Consider the following 17,629-nt stretch of genomic DNA (forward strand, 5'->3'; position numbering starts at 1 on the left):
GGTCTCCGCCACTCCACCCTCCGCTGCTCTGTACTTTTAGGTTGCAGTTGGCCGCCGGACGCGCACGTGGGAGCATATTCAACAAGTGAATGAGTTGGCACGCGCGTTCGGTCCAGCTTTTAAACTTTTTTTTGCCCCGCTATTTGTCTGTCTCGAGACCGATGCTGTCAGCTGCCGCGCGCTCCTCTATCTGTTCCCAGCTCTGTCGCAACGAAGGAGAAACTCTCGTGAGCTTCAACTTTTTAGAGTTTCTGAGAATGAGCTTCGCATAACGGCGACATTTTCTTTGTTATCTACCCCCTCCTCTTGTGTTTGCCCCGCTCTACTTCATAGAAGTATGGTAGATAAAGGCCCCTTGCTGACTTCTGCCATCATCTTCTACCTCTCCATTGGGGCAGCGATATTCCAGGTCCTGGAGGAGCCCAACTGGAAGGAGGCTGTGAAGCAGTACAGGAAGCAGAAGGAGAAAATCCTTGAGGACTACCCTTGCCTGTCCAAAGATGACCTGGACAAAATATTAGAGGTATGTTATTTATATTGGTTATCAGAGAAGTAGCTGTTTATAATTTATCTCTATTTGGTTGCAACAAAATGAATGGGCATGCTCTCATAGAGGGGTGACACAGGATGAGTCTCAGCTGGTTTGTAAAGCTTTCATTGAAAACTAACAGAGCTCCTGAGGAATGAGCTGGTGCGAAACTGAGGGTCAACACACTCTCCAAAGAGGCGCCTCAAGGCCTGAATTCTCTCAGCACTAAAACTTTTCGACGTTGCCTAATCTCCCTGTGGCTGAATGATAAGTCATTTATGACATGCAGCTCTCAGCTGACTGATGCAAATGTTCTCTCTTTTGTCTGGAGGAGTCATTGTTCAAAAGGTTGCAGCACCCAATGGAGTTTACACTTCTCACAGTTTTCGTTCTGGTTTGTGTGCACCCTGTGCTGGAGTCTTTCAGCCAGCAGGGACTAAATTTATGAGGGATTTAAAAAAATAAATAAATAAATTTAATGATTTTTGGTTGACATAATTCATTTATTTTATGAAATTCCAAAACTTTACATTTATTTGAGATGTTCGAACATGGCAATAATTTCTCTTTTTCTTTATCAACTTCTGCAGCTTAACTAATTTATTTGGGGAAAGTGCTGCCTTTTCCTCTCATTTTCCAATCCCAGAGACATGTCTGAACCTGTGTGCCCTTTTTTGGGTCCAGTGTCAGGGGGATTTATTATCCTCCCCATCCCCCCTTCTGTCTCTCCTCTTTGTGTGCTGGTGGGGGGACTGAAAAGGGATATGCCCATGAACCCCCCTCACCCCCCTTTCTATTCATAACAAATCTGCTTGTGAATGAAATCAGCGGAGTAAGATGGTCGGATGATTTTGGAAATTTCTCATTTTGGCAATTGATTATGAAACTCAACCCAAAAGAAGGAGGAAACTAAAACACTAAGTTCTCATGCACAGCAAAAAGGACTAAAGTCATGGCACATTGAAAAGATTGTATCATGTTACTCGTTAGGCATTTCACTCAGTCTTTTTTCTTTTTTTGGTTTGTTTTTTTCACAGCCGTGAAGATAGCGGCTGCCGTTTGACAAAACACCTGCTGCAAATGTGCTGGTTTAGGTTTCCCTAAAGATTGTTGTAATTTGGCAGAGGTTGTTACATTTCCATGATGGAAACTTTGTAGGCAGTTAAAACTTATAAAGCAGCTCAACAAGGAAGGCGACACTCGTAAAAGTCAGTCCTCTCTGTTTTATTAACAAGAAGTTTACTATTAACCACAGGCATCCTTGCAGTGGGCACAGTTCACAGATTGGGTTTTATAGCCTATCAGCGTTGGTGCTTGAGAGGCGCTTATGAAGTACGATGAGGGTTCTGCCGGGCAGAGGCGTTATCTCTACTACAAGTAAAGCATTAAGCCCTCTTCAGTATTGTACACTAGAATCCTTTTTCCCTGATATTGTTGTGAATTATAAACATGCACACAAAACTTCGTGACCCACTTCCAATCTGTGGTCTCCATCTCTCTTTGACCTGTTGATACCAATTTTAGCAGAGTATAATTTTTCTTTAAGAACAAAATTGTATTCAAAGTATTTAACAGATAACTGATTAAATTACTTGAAACTGATATCTCAAGCAGCCTTTAATATTTTTGCAATTGTGATCAGCAACCCAAGAATAGTCTCCATTTGCATTTTCTTGTGGGGGAGAGTTAATCGTCAGTCCTGAAGGACCACTGTCCTGCAACTGATAAGCTTTGGTGAACTTAAGTACAGAAACATCTAAAAGCTAGAGAACATTCACTCTAGAGAATTGGAGTTTGACACCTCTGCCTGGATGTAGATGTTTAACTTTGAAATTTTCAGAAGCTAGCTAACATTTCTGAATCTAGTTATCACGCATCCAAAGGATAAAAAAGCTCCAAAGGATAACTGGTTAGCTATTCTTTGTTCAATCTTCCTGCTATCTCCTGAAGTTCTTGCTCTCTCTCACACACACATTTTTAATGAACCACAAAAACAGTGTGTGTTTTTAAAAACTCTTCTTAGATCAAAGATGATTTCTTGGTATATCTCAAGTGACTGTCAAACAGTCCTGGGAGTGAAAGAAATTTAGCATGTGGCAGCAAGTACTTTCTCTAATACCAACCTTAAACTTTTTTTTCCCTTCACCTCAGCTTGTGTTTCAACTCATTAACCTCCCTAATTTTAAACACGAGATGAGGCAGATAATTCAGTTTAACCATTTTGCTGCAAAAGTAAGAGTCAAGCAGGATTTCAACACCCAACAATCACATGTTTGTGGCAAAACATCCTTTTGCTGAAATACGGGGGGAATGATCAGACAGGAAAGAAGTGGTGCAGTGTTTTCAGGAAGAGCTTTTAGTCTTGTGACCTGGATCTTGACTTGCTGTTTTCTAACAGGAAAATGCATCCTTCCTCATTTTGAAAGTAGAAGGAATGTAGATGCCACCCTTAAGAAATGTATTTGTTAGAGCTCTCCCAAAGGGATATGTTCATTTAATCTATTCAATCAGGTTCTCAATTCCTCCTTTAAACCTCTGGAAAGATTGGGCAGTAATTAAAGTTTAATTAGTTTAACTACAGTATTGATTGTCTTAAAAAAAAAAAAATTAAGAATTTAAACCAGTACCATGATTTAAAGCAACTACAGATGTTCAGTTTTAAGAAGTCCTTTCACTGACAGCTTTCTTATTTTATTATATCAAATAAAAAGATCTGAAGGCTTTTTCTTTCTTAATCAATGAAGCCATAGTCCTGATTATTGTTAGTGTTGGCGCACCGAGTGGTGTGTACACTCAGATGCTGTTTATAACCTAATTATGGGAATTAATTCATATTGACATGGAGGAGCTTAAGTGACTCTTTTGTTTATAACTGTAAATCTTACAAGCAGCTGCTGCTGTGTTGCAGTTGGAAGTGGAAAAGTACAGAGCAACTGGAGCAACTTGCTCTGCAACCAGCTGTCTTGGTAACCATTTTTTATATTTTGTTTCATTTTTATCTCCCCCAACTGTGTGTTAGGGTGTCATAGAGTGACAGTGGATGATTAGTCAGTCAGGGTGACAGAAAACCAATCTGCAGAATAAATAGGAGAATCCTACTTTACAATTTTGGTTTGAAACTTTCTTTGAATACGCTGGAAATCAGTCATATAGTTAACTTACAGTAAGGTCGGTAGGCGATTCTCATAATTGTAAAAATTGCATCAGTGTTTTCTTCCTTTTTTTTTGCTTATTTGTCCATATACAGATGTCCTCCTGAGCAACACAAATGGACTATAAAGGTGTGTGAATCTTCTCTTCTGAGAAATGATCTGACCTTTTTGTGGTCATTTTAACCCTTGTGTACTCTGTAATGAAGAGAAGCACCTCTTGTTGCTATTTGTCCTGTCAGCTCACAAGCTCCTTTTAAAGTGCTGCAGACTGACTACCAGCATAAGCCCCCACTGTGTTTTATAAATTCAGCAGTTTTTCTCAGGAAGTCAACAATCATCACTTCCTTATCTGGCAAGAAAAGTGTCACCGTGTTTGACTTTCCCTTATTAGGTTAAAATTAGGTGTGTAGCTAAAAACACACTAGCACAGAAAGACCACAGACGTGATACACAGCTAGCGTTACCTAAACCGCATGCTATAGGAAATGTAGATCCTTCACTTAAGTTTGACATTCCCAAATAGTTCCCAGTAGTAATATGCCAACATGTACAGAAAGCAAAAGCAACTTTCTGTTATCTACTGATGGTACCTTGATATGGGAGAGTCACTGGTTGTGTGTGTTGTCACATGTTGTGGCTGATAAAGCTGGAAGGTCAACTTCACAGGCGCTCAACTGGTTCCAAATTATTTTATAAAATTTCATAGGTACCACAGATAATAGTTAAAAAGTCATTGTCCTAAGAAATGGTGTCTAAGACCTACAAAAAGTGCCTAAAAAGCATTTTAATCATGACCACACAAAATGCGGTCTGTGCTGGATCATTACTGTACAGTATTTTGAGTTGTTTTAAGCTCCACAGCTGTGTTAGCCTCGGATCCAGTGAGATTCTTTCACTATTTATACTAAAACTGGAACACTTTAAGGTCAAATGACATTACACAGATCACTGTTTACTTTAGCTCCTTGTTTATATAATGTAACCTGCTCCACAGTGCTGAATGGACTCCCTGATTTTCTTTCAAGTTATGTCTGATCGCGTCATTTAACTGGTGCCAAAATTTATTTTATCCTGTGAATATTTTTAAAGCAAACACTGTTGTGACATGCAAATATATCAAATTCTTATTAATTTAAAGTCTGTCTCGACATAAACGTGATCAACACAAAGCCTCAACAGTCCAACATAGAAGCTTTGTTTTTCCATGCCAAAGAATTGCTCCCCTTTGTCTGGTAATTACAGGGCAGAGATGTCACAGACCTGTTATTATTAAACAACCAAGCTTCTTCTAGCATGTTGGAGCATATGTGAATTTTGCTAATGTGTGCACATTTCCTCAGCTACCAGTACACCAGGAGAGGGACACCTCGGGGCAATGCATTGTCCCAACACACATGGTCCGGTGTTTGCTTATTCCCAAGAGGGGGAAAGTCCAGTTTTTGTTTTGGCAGCTCAGGGACGTGTATGGTCAAGAATGATTGATTAGGAGCTGTTCGCCTCAAGCTGTGGTTATGGAAGTATGACATGCATGGGGTGTTTTGAAGACAACTTTCTTGAGATTTCTTTCTTGGCATTCGTCATTGTGCAACTGAAGTTTAGAGGATGTGGCACTTGCTTTCCTGTTTCTTAATGATGGAATAAGCAGCATCCCTTGGTTCTGTTGGTTAATTCCCTGGAGATGCAATCAGCCAGGAAGGATATGATAAAACAAATTACATCGTCACTTATCAGATTTATCAAACTCCTTTAATCTTAGCTGAATTCAAATTTTTAAATTCACCAATGTTTATTTACAAGGCCGAGGTTGATAATGTATGTTTACAAACCAACCCTCATTCAGTGTAATTCAATCTAATTCTGTAAGGTTCTATTACACGCAGTTTCTTAACAATGTTGTTTTCTTTTGTCTTCAGGTAGTGTCTGATGCTGCAGGCCAAGGGGTCACCATAACTGGCAGTAAGACGTTTAACAACTGGAACTGGCCAAATGCTGTCATCTTTGCTGCTACAGTCATCACCACCATTGGTACGTGTGATTTATCATAAAATTCAATAAGTTTTTTTAAGAAGGAGAATAAATGACAGTTCAATTTTAGGAAATTTTTTGCACCAACGGCCGATGCTGTCTGTCGTTATTTACATAATTTTGAATTGGCACCTGGGTCTCTTGTAGTTTACAATTATAGCTTCAGACAGAAATTCACAAGGGGGTGCAACAGAGAAATCAAGCTTGCACTGGACAATGAGATATTAAAGAATGGTAGAATGGGTGTATTACAAGAAAAATCGAGGCAGCTTTCCCGTCTTGAGAGGTATTTAATCACTAACATTTGATAAATATAGCTAATTTGCACATAATGCTAAAAAAAAACAGTAGGAGGAATGAAGGTCAAAAAAGCCACAAATTTTGCATAACCACTTTTCTCTTGTTTGTCCTACAAATCATAAACTGGGAAGTAGAAAAAAATGACTAGATTTTTTTTTTTTATCCTATAAATATCTTTAAAGTTTTTATCATGTTTTTAAAGATGTAACACCTGCTCATTTTCTCCTGATATCTTAATATTGCTTTGTGGTTTCACTCAACAGCATACTTTGGATTTATAGTGTTTCTCATCAAAATCAACAGGTTGGGCTGATGGGTATATTATAGACCTGCTCTCCGGGTTAACCAAATTAAATGCAAGACTATCCATCCACCCAGCCATCCATCTTCTGTACACCTTTGTCCCTAGTGGGTTTAGGAGGGGTGCTGGTGCCCATCTCCAACGAACATTTCAGACGAGAGGCGGGGTACACCCTGGACAGGTCGCCAGTCCATCGCAGATGTTGGACTGTTGAATTAAAATTTTTATGTATGTTTTATTTCAGAAATTGGCTCATTAAATTATTACAGATAAATTCTCTAGAATGGATGTATTAGATTTATTTATTGATTCATGGCAATTTTACCACCTGATAAATGTAATTCATTCTTTGTTTTTGTCTCTTTTTTTATGATAAAATCTAATTTACTGTTCGACATGTCTGTCTAATTTCCTGTTTTAAGCTCATTTTATTTTTTTATTTCAATCTTTAAAGGATATGGAAACATCGCCCCTAAAACTTCAGAAGGCCGGGTATTTTGCATCTTCTATGGGCTTTTTGGGGTCCCCCTTTGTCTTACCTGGATCAGTGAGCTGGGCAAGTTTTTTGGTGGCAGAGCAAAGCACCTGGGACAGTTTCTAACCAAAAAGGGGTTTTCATTGGTAAGTTGTTTTTGCTTTTAGTATGTGATTTTAGAAGCATCTGGTTTTTCCCCTATTTAAATATTTGTTTTATTTTTCCAGAGAAAAGCCCAGTTTACCTGTACAGCCATTTTCCTTCTCTGGGGTGTGCTGGTCCATTTAGTCCTTCCGCCTTTTGTGTTCATGTCCCAGGAGGGCTGGACGTACATCGAAGGGTTGTACTTCTCTTTCGTCACCTTGACCACAATTGGTTTTGGGGACTTGGTTGCAGGTGAGCAGATAACTGAAACAATGAAAAATAGATTGAGAGTTTATTTTTCTTAAAAGCGTCTATAAAATGTCCTAACCACAATAACCCTAATTTTAGACCTTAAAAGTGTAGGCTGTAAATGACATTCAGTAAGGTTTGATCGTTCATGGCTTCTTTGATCAATTGCTCTTTCTTAAGTTAAGAGCTGTACTGGAAGTGTTCAGTAATGGCTGTGAAAAAGCTAATCTGTGTCATACCTAAGATAAAAAGATCTTATAGTTTTAAATTAACTTTGTTATTTTTCACTTGTTACAGAAATATTAATATTTCCTCTTTCTGTAGGTGTGGAGCCAAATAAAGAGTATCCAACTCTCTACCGTTACTTTGTGGAGGTCTGGATTTATCTGGGCCTGGCCTGGCTGTCCTTGTTCTTCAACTGGAAAGTGCGGATGGTGATTGAAGCCCACAAGGCTTTGAAGAAACGTCGCAAGCTGCGCAAGCTATCTCTTGAAGAGATGCGCCATTACAAAGAATCTCACAAAGCTTCTCTTCGTTTGTCACCCACTCCCAACGATGTGAACATTTTCAGCTTCTTGTCCAAAAAGAAGGAGGGGTACAACGACTTAATAAAGCAGATTGGCAGTAAAAATGAAGGTAATCACAGGACCGGTGACTCCAGCAAGAAAGCCAAAGAAATAGGTCGCTCCAAGAGTTGCAATGATGCTCCGGAATTCAATGGTCACACCATTCTCAGCCTGGACCGTTCACCACGCCAAAAGAGACGCTACAGTTTCAGCGACCGTGTTACTGTCGTCTTTTCAAAGTCCAAAAACTACCTGCTGGGCTCAGATAATGGTTTATTGCTAACAGAAGATCAGGGGGAGGGTGACCCAGCACGAGACCAAAACCAAATGTACGAGAACCAACTTGACAAAGACATTGATGTAGAAAGCAAGGCCGCTGGAGACTGTGGGGCAGGAGGTCGGAGGACGTGGGACACTAAAGAGTACCATCCTCTAACCATTCAGAATGCAAACATAACTTTCATAGATGAAGAAAACTTATTGAGCAGTAACTTGGAGGAGCTGGATGACGAGAACGCAGATGATGACTCCAAGGCAAAAATCTCCATCACAACATGTGATGAAAACATCGAAACAAACTCCAGGGAGGATCAGAGTTCAGAATGCGACGGGTCCGTTTTTACAAGTGACGGTTCGGAACACGGCCACTCCTATGAGAAGCTCGTGGAGGAATACGCGAAGGAAGACAACACAGAATCTTGAGCTGTGAAAGCTGACCAACTTGGTCGAGAAATCTCTTTGGTCCTCTAGTGTTGGCTGAAAGTATTTGTAGTCCAATGTGAAGCATCCAAGTGCATATCAAACATCTGAGATCAACTTTGAAATGGACGATCAAACTCCACACTAATAATGAACAATAGCGCATGAGTTGTAACCTCATGAGGAGTCAACATCTGCTCAATTAATGACTTTTTTTTCAGTCGGTTTGAAGAAAAATCACATGTTATTTTGATGTATTCAAACCAGCAGCAGTGGTTTGTGAGTGATTTTTATTCCTGCTCATAGCCTGAAGTTATATGTGGAAATTGGTTTGATTTCCCATAGTTTTGACTATTTCTCTTCACCATATTGGTGCTTTTAAAGATATTTATTAACATGAAGGACAGTGTAGCCATTGAGTTGCCGTGTGGGTTTATGAATCTGCTGTTGCACAATTTCAGTCATATCAGGGTGTATGAAAGTCCATTCCAGGGCAGACTTGCTTTTACAACCTGAGCCAAACTTTTGTCTTAAAATTAAGGGGTGAAGGAAAAATTTTACTGTCTTTTTTTTTTTTTTTTTTGTATTTCATATATTAACATAAGCTCATGATCTTGTTAGAAATTGATGTTTATATTATGAGCAACCCAACTGTGATGTCTTCCATCTGAGCCCTTACACCAACCAAGAGAAAATTATTATAAACCGTAATAAAATGCAAGCCAAGTTGAGCCTCTTGAACACTTTTTTTTTTTTTTTTTTTTTTTTTTTTTTTTAGCCGTTTCTGCTCTGCTGCCGTCTGCATCCCAGATGACAGCTTTGCAACTTCAGCACTTGTAATTTTTTGTGCTTACCAGGGGATAAAGCTTTCGCAGCATCAACATTCTTATGTGCTGTCTCGGTAGCAATCTTTGAATTGATTGTGTTTGCCATGTAAATATTGGCCAAGAGCCCGCCAGTAGCCACAAAACCAGACCCGCTTGGGACGTGGCCTTGCTGCTTGTGTTTGCCTTTGGGGGGCTTGCACCAACGCGGACAAATGAAGTGCTGCTCTTGACGGGCAGCTAAGGTTAACTCGTGGCAAATCAATAAACTCTTGACGTATGTCCTTCATGTCGGTGCTCCCCATAAGTGTCATTTGAGCACAAAACCGAGATCTCAAACATCTCCAGTCTTGCAGGCCTTTTGCACACAATGTCTTGCACAAAGATTAAAAATGGTGTTAGTTGGAATGGTTAAAAAGCAGCAATCTCATGAGGGTTTCTTTAGGAGTCTTCTTTTTCTTTTTTCTTTCGAATTCAAGCCAAATTCATTGAACAAGATGCTTGTAATAATATTTCAGGGTTGATTTTATTTTCCATGCGAACACATCAAATGCACGTTCTGACTAATATTACAGCCTCATTTTGTGAATAGCCTTAAATCCACTGCAAAGCAGAGGATGCACAAAACGGAACATCTTTTGAATGTATTCTGAGGAACTCACTGAACAGTTCTTTTTCACACATGGTGGCATTTGTTTTTCCTTCTCTGGTAGATTTCACCACAGTTCCACCATTTTTTGTTTCCCTTATGTGAACAATCTTTTTTCACTGGTTGTCTAGGCAGCAAGGTACTGCTTTGGACTGAATTGCAAAAAATATATCTAAGATTAGATATTTTTCTCTCCATTGTGTTAAACTCCAGTATAATTGTCTGTGTAGTTATGTGTATTTTTTATGGTTAAATTATTTGTAAGTTTGTACATAATTTTCATGAAAACTGTATATTTCTTGTAAAATAAACTTGCATCAAATATTTTTGTTTCCCACTTGCAGTGTTTCAATAATCGGTGTTTGTGCACATTGTCACAGCAGCTTAATATACCCCAAGTTTTACTTAAGTTTACATGTAGAAATTCGTCCATCTGTAAAATATTGCATAATAAAAACAATCTCTGCACACATCTTAAAATCTGTTTATTGCCCATCCTGAGTTAATATTTGAAATATTTTAGTCACAGTAGGACACAAATCTGGAAATGTAAACCAGTGGAAAATAAGATTCCTTTATGATGCTGAAATGGCACTGAAAGTTTACATGCCTTTCTCAGAGTTCTTGAAAATGCAAAAATTAACTGGTAAACATGCTGGAACATTTATTTAATTAAAAAGTAAATGCCTTTCTCTTGGGAATGCAATAAGATAGGACTCTATTTTAGGGAAGTGAGTTCCCCATAATTTTAGGGAACTTGCAGTGTTCCCTAAACAGGCTAGAACTGCCTCCACCTGAAGGGCCCATTTGTAACTGCAGCCTATCAGATATGTACTAGTGAGATGTTTGAATGTCGAGACACTATAAAAGATCAAGTGAAACTAATTACAAATAAAAATGCCTGCAGCAAAACAAAATGAAACCATGATTAGCACTCCTTCCTTCATGAGTTGTGGTGGAGGTTGAAAGCTGAAAAATTACTAAATCAAAGGATCCATATGACTTCTGGGAATATCACATGATCCTTTCTATGCAACCATTTTGCTTTGAAAATTAAGATTTGCTAAAAGGTGGTTGAATTCTCTAAACTATATAAAACCTGTTAACAGTTTCAGACAACGTGCTTAATAACTTAATTTCCGCTGATTCTGGCAGCATTTGCTGTAACTGCTAAAAACATCAGACAGCCTGTGTTTGGCAACTATTGTCATCTAAACAAAGTCAGTGGAGTGATCAGGATGTCATGTCTTCATGTTGGCACGCCACATTTCATTTTTAGAACCAGAACAGGATAGCCTTTTGTTTTTAAAATTAAAAGAAAGTAAATCTTGCAATAATAATAAAATAAGTTAATGAGCATATGACTTCTAATATCTGAAAAGTGTGGCAAACTTTTGTATTGTATGGCAGTTGTTCCAGTTATAGCATGGGTACAGCTTAGCTTTTCCTGCTAAAAAAAAAATGCATCCACACAGCATAATGCAGCCACCAAAATGTTATTTCTACTTCGTTATTATGGACAACTTGGTGTTACAACTCGTTGTCTATATTACAAACTCTCTATAAAATACAAAGATTTGTGTCACATGACTGCACTGTCTGCAAACTTTTGCATGGCACTGTATCAATCCACTATTAGCATTTGAATGAATTAAAATGCATTTTAAAATCTGGAGAATTAGAATATTGATCAGAAAGGTACATAATCACAGGCCAAACTGTAAAGATTTTGCAAGTGAGGGCCTGTCAGAGTTACATAACACCTAACAGTTCAAACATGAGTTCATCCACCGTTAATGATTGCATTTTTTGAATCCTGTTATATGTCCTTGTAAATTTATGTCCATATTATTATCATTGGAATGCATCTGATCTGTCTTGTCATACTGACAGTTATTGTTGTCTGCCTTTATGGATATTGCAAGTCATTCTTGAAGACACATCTAAGTCCAATGTTAAAGGTTCTCCTTCTGCCCCAGTTTTTTTTTGTTTTTGTTTTTTTTCTTTTTTTTTAATGCAGATGTATTTGCTACAGTGGCATCCTGAAATGAAAGAGTACCATAAATGAACTCTGCTAAAGGGAATTATTTTTGTTCATCATCCAATCAAGAGAGAAAACAAAGGTCATTATGATCTGGAATGTGCATGCCATATTACCTGCATACATTAGATCCTTTTGTTCCAAGTAATAATTTGAACTCATGATGATTTTGATGGCTGCTGAGCCAAGCTAAAGACAGACCCAGTCTGAAAATGTGCTGAATGTGGTGGAAACCAGAATGTCTCCTATTACTGTGGGATTCCAGGCACAACATTTATCTGCAATCTGTGACGTCTTCATTCTCCTCACTCTGCAGCATGACCCATTATGGGCAGACAAGGGATTGTCAAATGTCTTTGAAATTTTGAATCCTGAGTTTATAAGAATTTGGCAGTAAAGAAGTTGTATTTTTAGATGATTTTCTCTGAAAATACATTAGATAGGAGTTTTCAGGAATTTCCAACAAGAATTATCAATTGACATTGGCATTTTAGTGAATCTGATTCACCATCATCTAATTTAAAGACTGACAGTAAATGAAAAGGTTAGAAATTGCCTTGCCAGAGTCCACAGCCGATTTTGGCAGAAGATCTGTTGAGTTATTTAAAGAGATAAGAGATGTTCTCACAATGAAAGAATTGGAGAACCTTTCTAAGGCAGAATGAGAAAATATTGTCAGGTTAAGATGTGGGAGGCAGACAGATTATCTGTCTCCTAAGAAGATTGAATGCTGAAAATTAGTCAGAAGGTAATTCAGAGAATTACTACGGATGTGGGACCAGGTCATTTCACCTTTTTTGACATTTGCTGTGTACTCCTTGACCGGTTCTGTGTAAGCCTGATTAAAGAAAGATTAAAAGAGACATTCAAAATATTAGAAATCTTCCCGTAAAACAATCCCAGAGCCTTGATCGGTAAGGAATACTTTAAATGGAAATTTGTAATGAGACCCGTAATGACTGAAAGTTTCAGAACAACTCTAGTTTCACCTTAAAATAATCTCAGAGAGTTTCTGTGATCAGACTCGAAGAGACGATTGAAATATTTCTTTTACATAATAAGCTCGTAGAGGGAACACCACACGTTTGTTTTTCTGGTTTTTAAAGGCCTCATATTATTCTGCAATGGCCACAGATGTAGCAGGAACAAAGAATCTTGTTTCTATAGCTTCACGCCATGTCCAACAAATTTAACATGTCAGCAGTGATTATTTTGTTTGGTTGCAGGATTTACATCAGGGTCAAAGATTTAGAGATACTGTTCCTCCTCTTTTTTGTGATAGCATCTCGTCTATCACTAAAACTCCAATAAAATTTGCTAACTTTACAATATCATGTAAAAATTGTTCAGTTCCTTAACATGCACACATGACCTGGCAGTTACTTCAAGATCAGAGGTCAGATTTTATTTGTCATAAAATATTTACATGTGAACTTTGGATCCAATGTTACCCCAAGCACAACACTGATTATAAGGTTTCATATTGGAAAAAAACCCCACAGATACTGAATGGATAACAGGGAAACCAAACTTAAATTACAGGTGCTAATAAATTATAGATCAAACTTGAAAGCAGAAAATGCAGCAACGTAGAGGCAACATGAAAAATTGAGCCAATGTGTGATGAGCTACTGAAATATTGCACGCACATGCCGAGCGGGAAAGTACAGCCAGTAATCATGAACCAAAGGGAGAACATCATCTCACAACCACATGTGACAATAGTCCAAAAAAACAAACTTCCTGACGGTTTTATTTTAAATTCCTACTTTTGATTGTCGATGCATCAAAGCTTTACTCCAAATGTGTTTTCTATGGGGAGTGTCTGCACTGTTCTCTTGACAGGGACTGATTATGTAAGCTGTTACCTAAAAAGAAAACCAACCTCTTTCTACCCCTTCCGTTAAAATTTCTGTAAGACTGTAGGAAGACAAGATTTCAATGGTGTGCCTTAGACTAGACTTATCAGGCAAAAGTGTTTGCATCTTTTGAATGGTACATTTTTTTATGGAACACTCATCACCATAAGTCTATTTCATTAGGATTTAACTAGGAAAAAGCCAATACAAAGTTGTGTATAATTGTGAAGTACTCATAAAAGATGCAAGAATAGCCATCAGTGAAAATCAATTTTTAGATCTTGCTGCGGATTCTCAAGAAAATATTGGCGCAGATTTGACCTTTTAACATTATATGTTTTGAAAAGTATCTCCAGAAAATAATTGCGTTGTTTCACAACAGAGATGGCGTGTCCTAGCCTCGGTGGTGTGCAGTGATCATTTCACCCCACACAGTGTTTTGTATGTGGAACAAAAAGTAAATTTTTTTTGGCACATCTAGCCACAGTTGTCTCTTCTACATATTTCTCAACGCAGCTTGTGAAAATATACAAGCGTGGCAGACACAAAAGATGTGGTCACATTTTATAGATGTGTGTTAGTGTTGCGGTATGAAGTGTTTCCACCTGCATGCTGATGTGTTTTTGAACACCAAAAAGTTTAAAGTCGTCATGGACTTTGTCATTTCAGCTTTAGTACTTCTATCTTTTTAGGTGTGGCACGCTTTACAGTCAAGAGGAAGAATATGCTATTTAACTCGTTAAAGAGATAAAGACATTTTTCAGCCAATGCAGCAGCACCATAGTGATACCCTGTCAGCTTATTTCACCTGTTCAGCAGAAATAACTGTTGTATTGCTGCATATCTCAGACCTGCAACATAAATAGGACTTCTTTTTAGCTTTTTATTCAACATAGAGTTTTTTTTTTCTTTCACCGTATTTTCCCAAAAGCCAAATTGGTATAGTGCATGACGAACCTGAGCTGTGTAATCTCAGCAGCTCCTATTGAATTACTTGATGAGTGTTCTTGCTTGGCCTGTTCTTACAGGAAGGAAAGCTGTATCCCAGTAGTTTAAATATCTCCACATCTTTCTCCCTGATCCATTTGGTCTTCATTCTGTCTACTAATTGAGTAGCTACTCTAGGCAATTGGTTGAATTCGAATTAATTAGAGGCAATCACAGTCGAGAGGGCTGAAAACAAATGACCTCTCCACTACACTCGGACTAAATGTGTTTTATTTATAAAAAACAAAACAAAACCCAAATATCTTTTTTCTGTAACTTCACAATAATGTGCTAGTTTATATTGGTCTATCACATCAAGTCCATTGAAGACGCGTGCATTGAAGACTGCAAGTGGTGCAAAGGTTGAAGGGTATAAATACCTTTATGAGGCCTTGTATGTTTTTAGTCCACCTGGATCCTTCTGACGTCACGTCTTTTTGTCTGGAAACCTGCAAAACAAAACCCAAGGTCTTTTAACTCCCAGTAAGTTTGAACAAATCAATGCCATCCCTTTCTGTGTACCAGTGATGCGTCTATCTTGCAACCAAGCATGCCAACTCGTTTTCTTGTCAACAAAGGAAGAGGGGGAACCAGATGGAGAGTTGTTGCCTCGGCCCGTAAAACAGAAGAAACGTCAACAGTTCAATAAGCAGCGGCACAGGATGAGGAAACGTGACGAGCCCAAGGACCTCTCTGACACTCAATTGTTTCCTGAGTTTCTGTGTCCGGCCTTCCGGATCGGAAACTTTTGGGCACCCCCCAAAGAGTGTGTTTTTGTGGTCGTGTGTACTCTCAGTGCATGTGTGTGTATGTGTGTGTATGTGTGTTTTTTCTTTGGATGCGAGAGCTACGTAAGTTTGTAAATGAATACATAAGGAATACACTGGCAGGTTGCCCGTTGCTTTTTTAAGAAAGGATGGGAAAGAAAGATGTGGAGCAGTGTTTAACAATACCAAAAGCAGCTGCTCATGTTTACAACATTAGGCTCTCAGGACGGAAAGTAGTAACAGTGACCTTTGAATGACAAAGAGCAACATGCTTCTTTGTGGGGTTACGGAAGTCCAAACTTCACATTAGAAGAGTTCTTTTGTGTCCTTCAAAGACATCTGCACAAAATATCATGCACCGTTAGGTAAGGCACCATGGGATCAACATTATAAGATACAGCACTCCAACATCTCCAAATGTATGTCCTCATTAAAACAAGTTGGCGTTAAATTTGCTGCCGAGACTCCGCTCAAGTGATTAACTGGATTATCCAAACAAACAACTTTGTTAAAAATACTTTTAAAACCCTGCTTTAACACTTCTAAACAGTGTCACACTGTTGTGTGACATAATAGGAAAATCAAAAGAAATATTTTTATTAGCTTTTTCAAAATAATATGGGCTCTGAAATTAATTTACCCATGTAATTTGTCAATATTAAGTTAGAAATTGATTCTTTGAACAATTGTTGGGTTCATGAAAGTGTGAAGCAAACTGTTGAGCAACAGTGTAACTGAGTTCATTAATAGACAACTACATTTTGACAGTCTCAATAGGTAATCTTCTGAGTGGCTGATTCTCTGAAAAAGGTTGAGTTTTTTAATAACTTTTTTTTTCCATCATGTTACTCTTTTTACTTTGAATTTTGCTTTGAATTGAACTCTGATCAATAAAGACTTTGTTTTGTCTGTGAACATAAACAGAGGCATACATAAGCAGCTAATGTTTCTAGTCAAGTCAAGAATAAATTAGCCAGTGTCACTGTGATCTACATAGATGTAATGGTCAGTTTTATACAATAATATTTCATTACTACTATTATTATTTATTTATTTTGTTTGGAGTAATATCAGTAATGCTTGGTCAGGAATGCATAGGCTCTAACATTAATTATGGTTGCAGTTTTTAAATATTTTTAATTTGTGATGATAATTATAAAACACTTGAGCTAATGAATTTGGTCTTTTGATCTAACAAATAAAACCTTATTGAAGGGTATGTTTGTGGTTATTGGTCAATGGTCCCAAATAAAATACAAATGACTTGCGTCTTTGAGCTATGCACAAGATTGAATGGCAGACTACGTGTCTTTCAGCTGAATATAAGAAGAATATTCAGTCTTATTTCTGATAATCTGAGACAAACTATTTAATGAAAATGCATCACCAAAAAGCATAAACCGAGCAAGAACACATTCAAAATACAAAAATCAATACAGGTAAATAAAGGAATAGCTCCTTTATTTACTGTACAAGATTAAGAAACAATCTACCAGTGAACTTGCAACAATTCATAGTTAGCCAAACATTTCCAGGAGAGAACCATTTTCTTTTGTTTTGCACATTTATGTATGCATAATTAAAATAGTAAATCATCAGAGACGATTTTTCAATTCCTTTTTTTATTAAAAAAGGTAAAAAAAATAAATAAAAATAAATAAATAATAAATAAACAAAAATAATTAAATTTACAAGCCTGCAAAATCGTTGTTCTACCGCCCTCTAGAGGAGAAATGCAAGCCTCCCAGTCCATGGGAACTGAAATGCAAATCATTTCAGTTTCTATAGACACGTGCATTCAGTGATATTTATCTGAGTACGATTTTGAAGCAAGATTTTCTTTTAGAAATAGTTATGCTTACTGCTACTTGAGAATTGATTCGTAGGGTTAGGGTTCATAGTTACAGAAGGTCTACTCGGTAACCTCCTATACTGAACTCGTTGCAGTTATATTTGTCTGAGTAGAAAGTAGAAAATAATAATAATAATAAAACATTTTTTTGAATTAATTAATAACTAATTCTAGTAGACACTGAACATAATCGATCGACCTGGAAAAACT

The 17,629-nt window shown here is 37.7% G+C and overlaps 1 protein-coding gene across 2 annotated transcripts; it reads left to right on the top strand.

Moving 5' to 3' along the window:
- kcnk5a (potassium channel, subfamily K, member 5a) lies at positions 1-10,237 on the top strand. Of its 2 annotated transcripts, XM_044141917.1 has the most exons (6): positions 1-227; positions 334-523; positions 5,595-5,706; positions 6,762-6,928; positions 7,010-7,178; positions 7,500-10,237. In XM_044141917.1, exons 2-6 carry the CDS (start codon positions 338-340, stop codon positions 8,441-8,443), a joined length of 1,578 nt encoding a protein of 525 aa, XP_043997852.1. In that variant the 5' UTR covers positions 1-227; positions 334-337; the 3' UTR covers positions 8,444-10,237. The 2 variants fall into 2 exon arrangements, with proteins under 2 accessions (XP_043997852.1, XP_043997851.1); XM_044141916.1 differs by having other exon boundaries at positions 2-523.
- The last annotated feature ends 7,392 nt before the right edge of the window (positions 10,238-17,629 follow it).

The sequence above is a fragment of the Gambusia affinis genome, linkage group LG16 (genome assembly GCF_019740435.1).
Source record: "Gambusia affinis linkage group LG16, SWU_Gaff_1.0, whole genome shotgun sequence".
Classification (NCBI taxonomy): Eukaryota; Metazoa; Chordata; class Actinopteri; order Cyprinodontiformes; family Poeciliidae; genus Gambusia; species Gambusia affinis.

Coding starts and splice junctions, on each gene's coding strand:
- kcnk5a (XM_044141917.1), top strand. CDS start 338: ATGGTAGATAAAGGCCCCTTGCTGACTTCTGCCATCATCTTCTACCTC. Junction 6,929..7,009: donor CCAAAAAGGGGTTTTCATTG/GTAAGTTGTTTT, acceptor TTATTTTTCCAG/AGAAAAGCCCAGTTTACCTG. Junction 7,179..7,499: donor TTTTGGGGACTTGGTTGCAG/GTGAGCAGATAA, acceptor CTCTTTCTGTAG/GTGTGGAGCCAAATAAAGAG.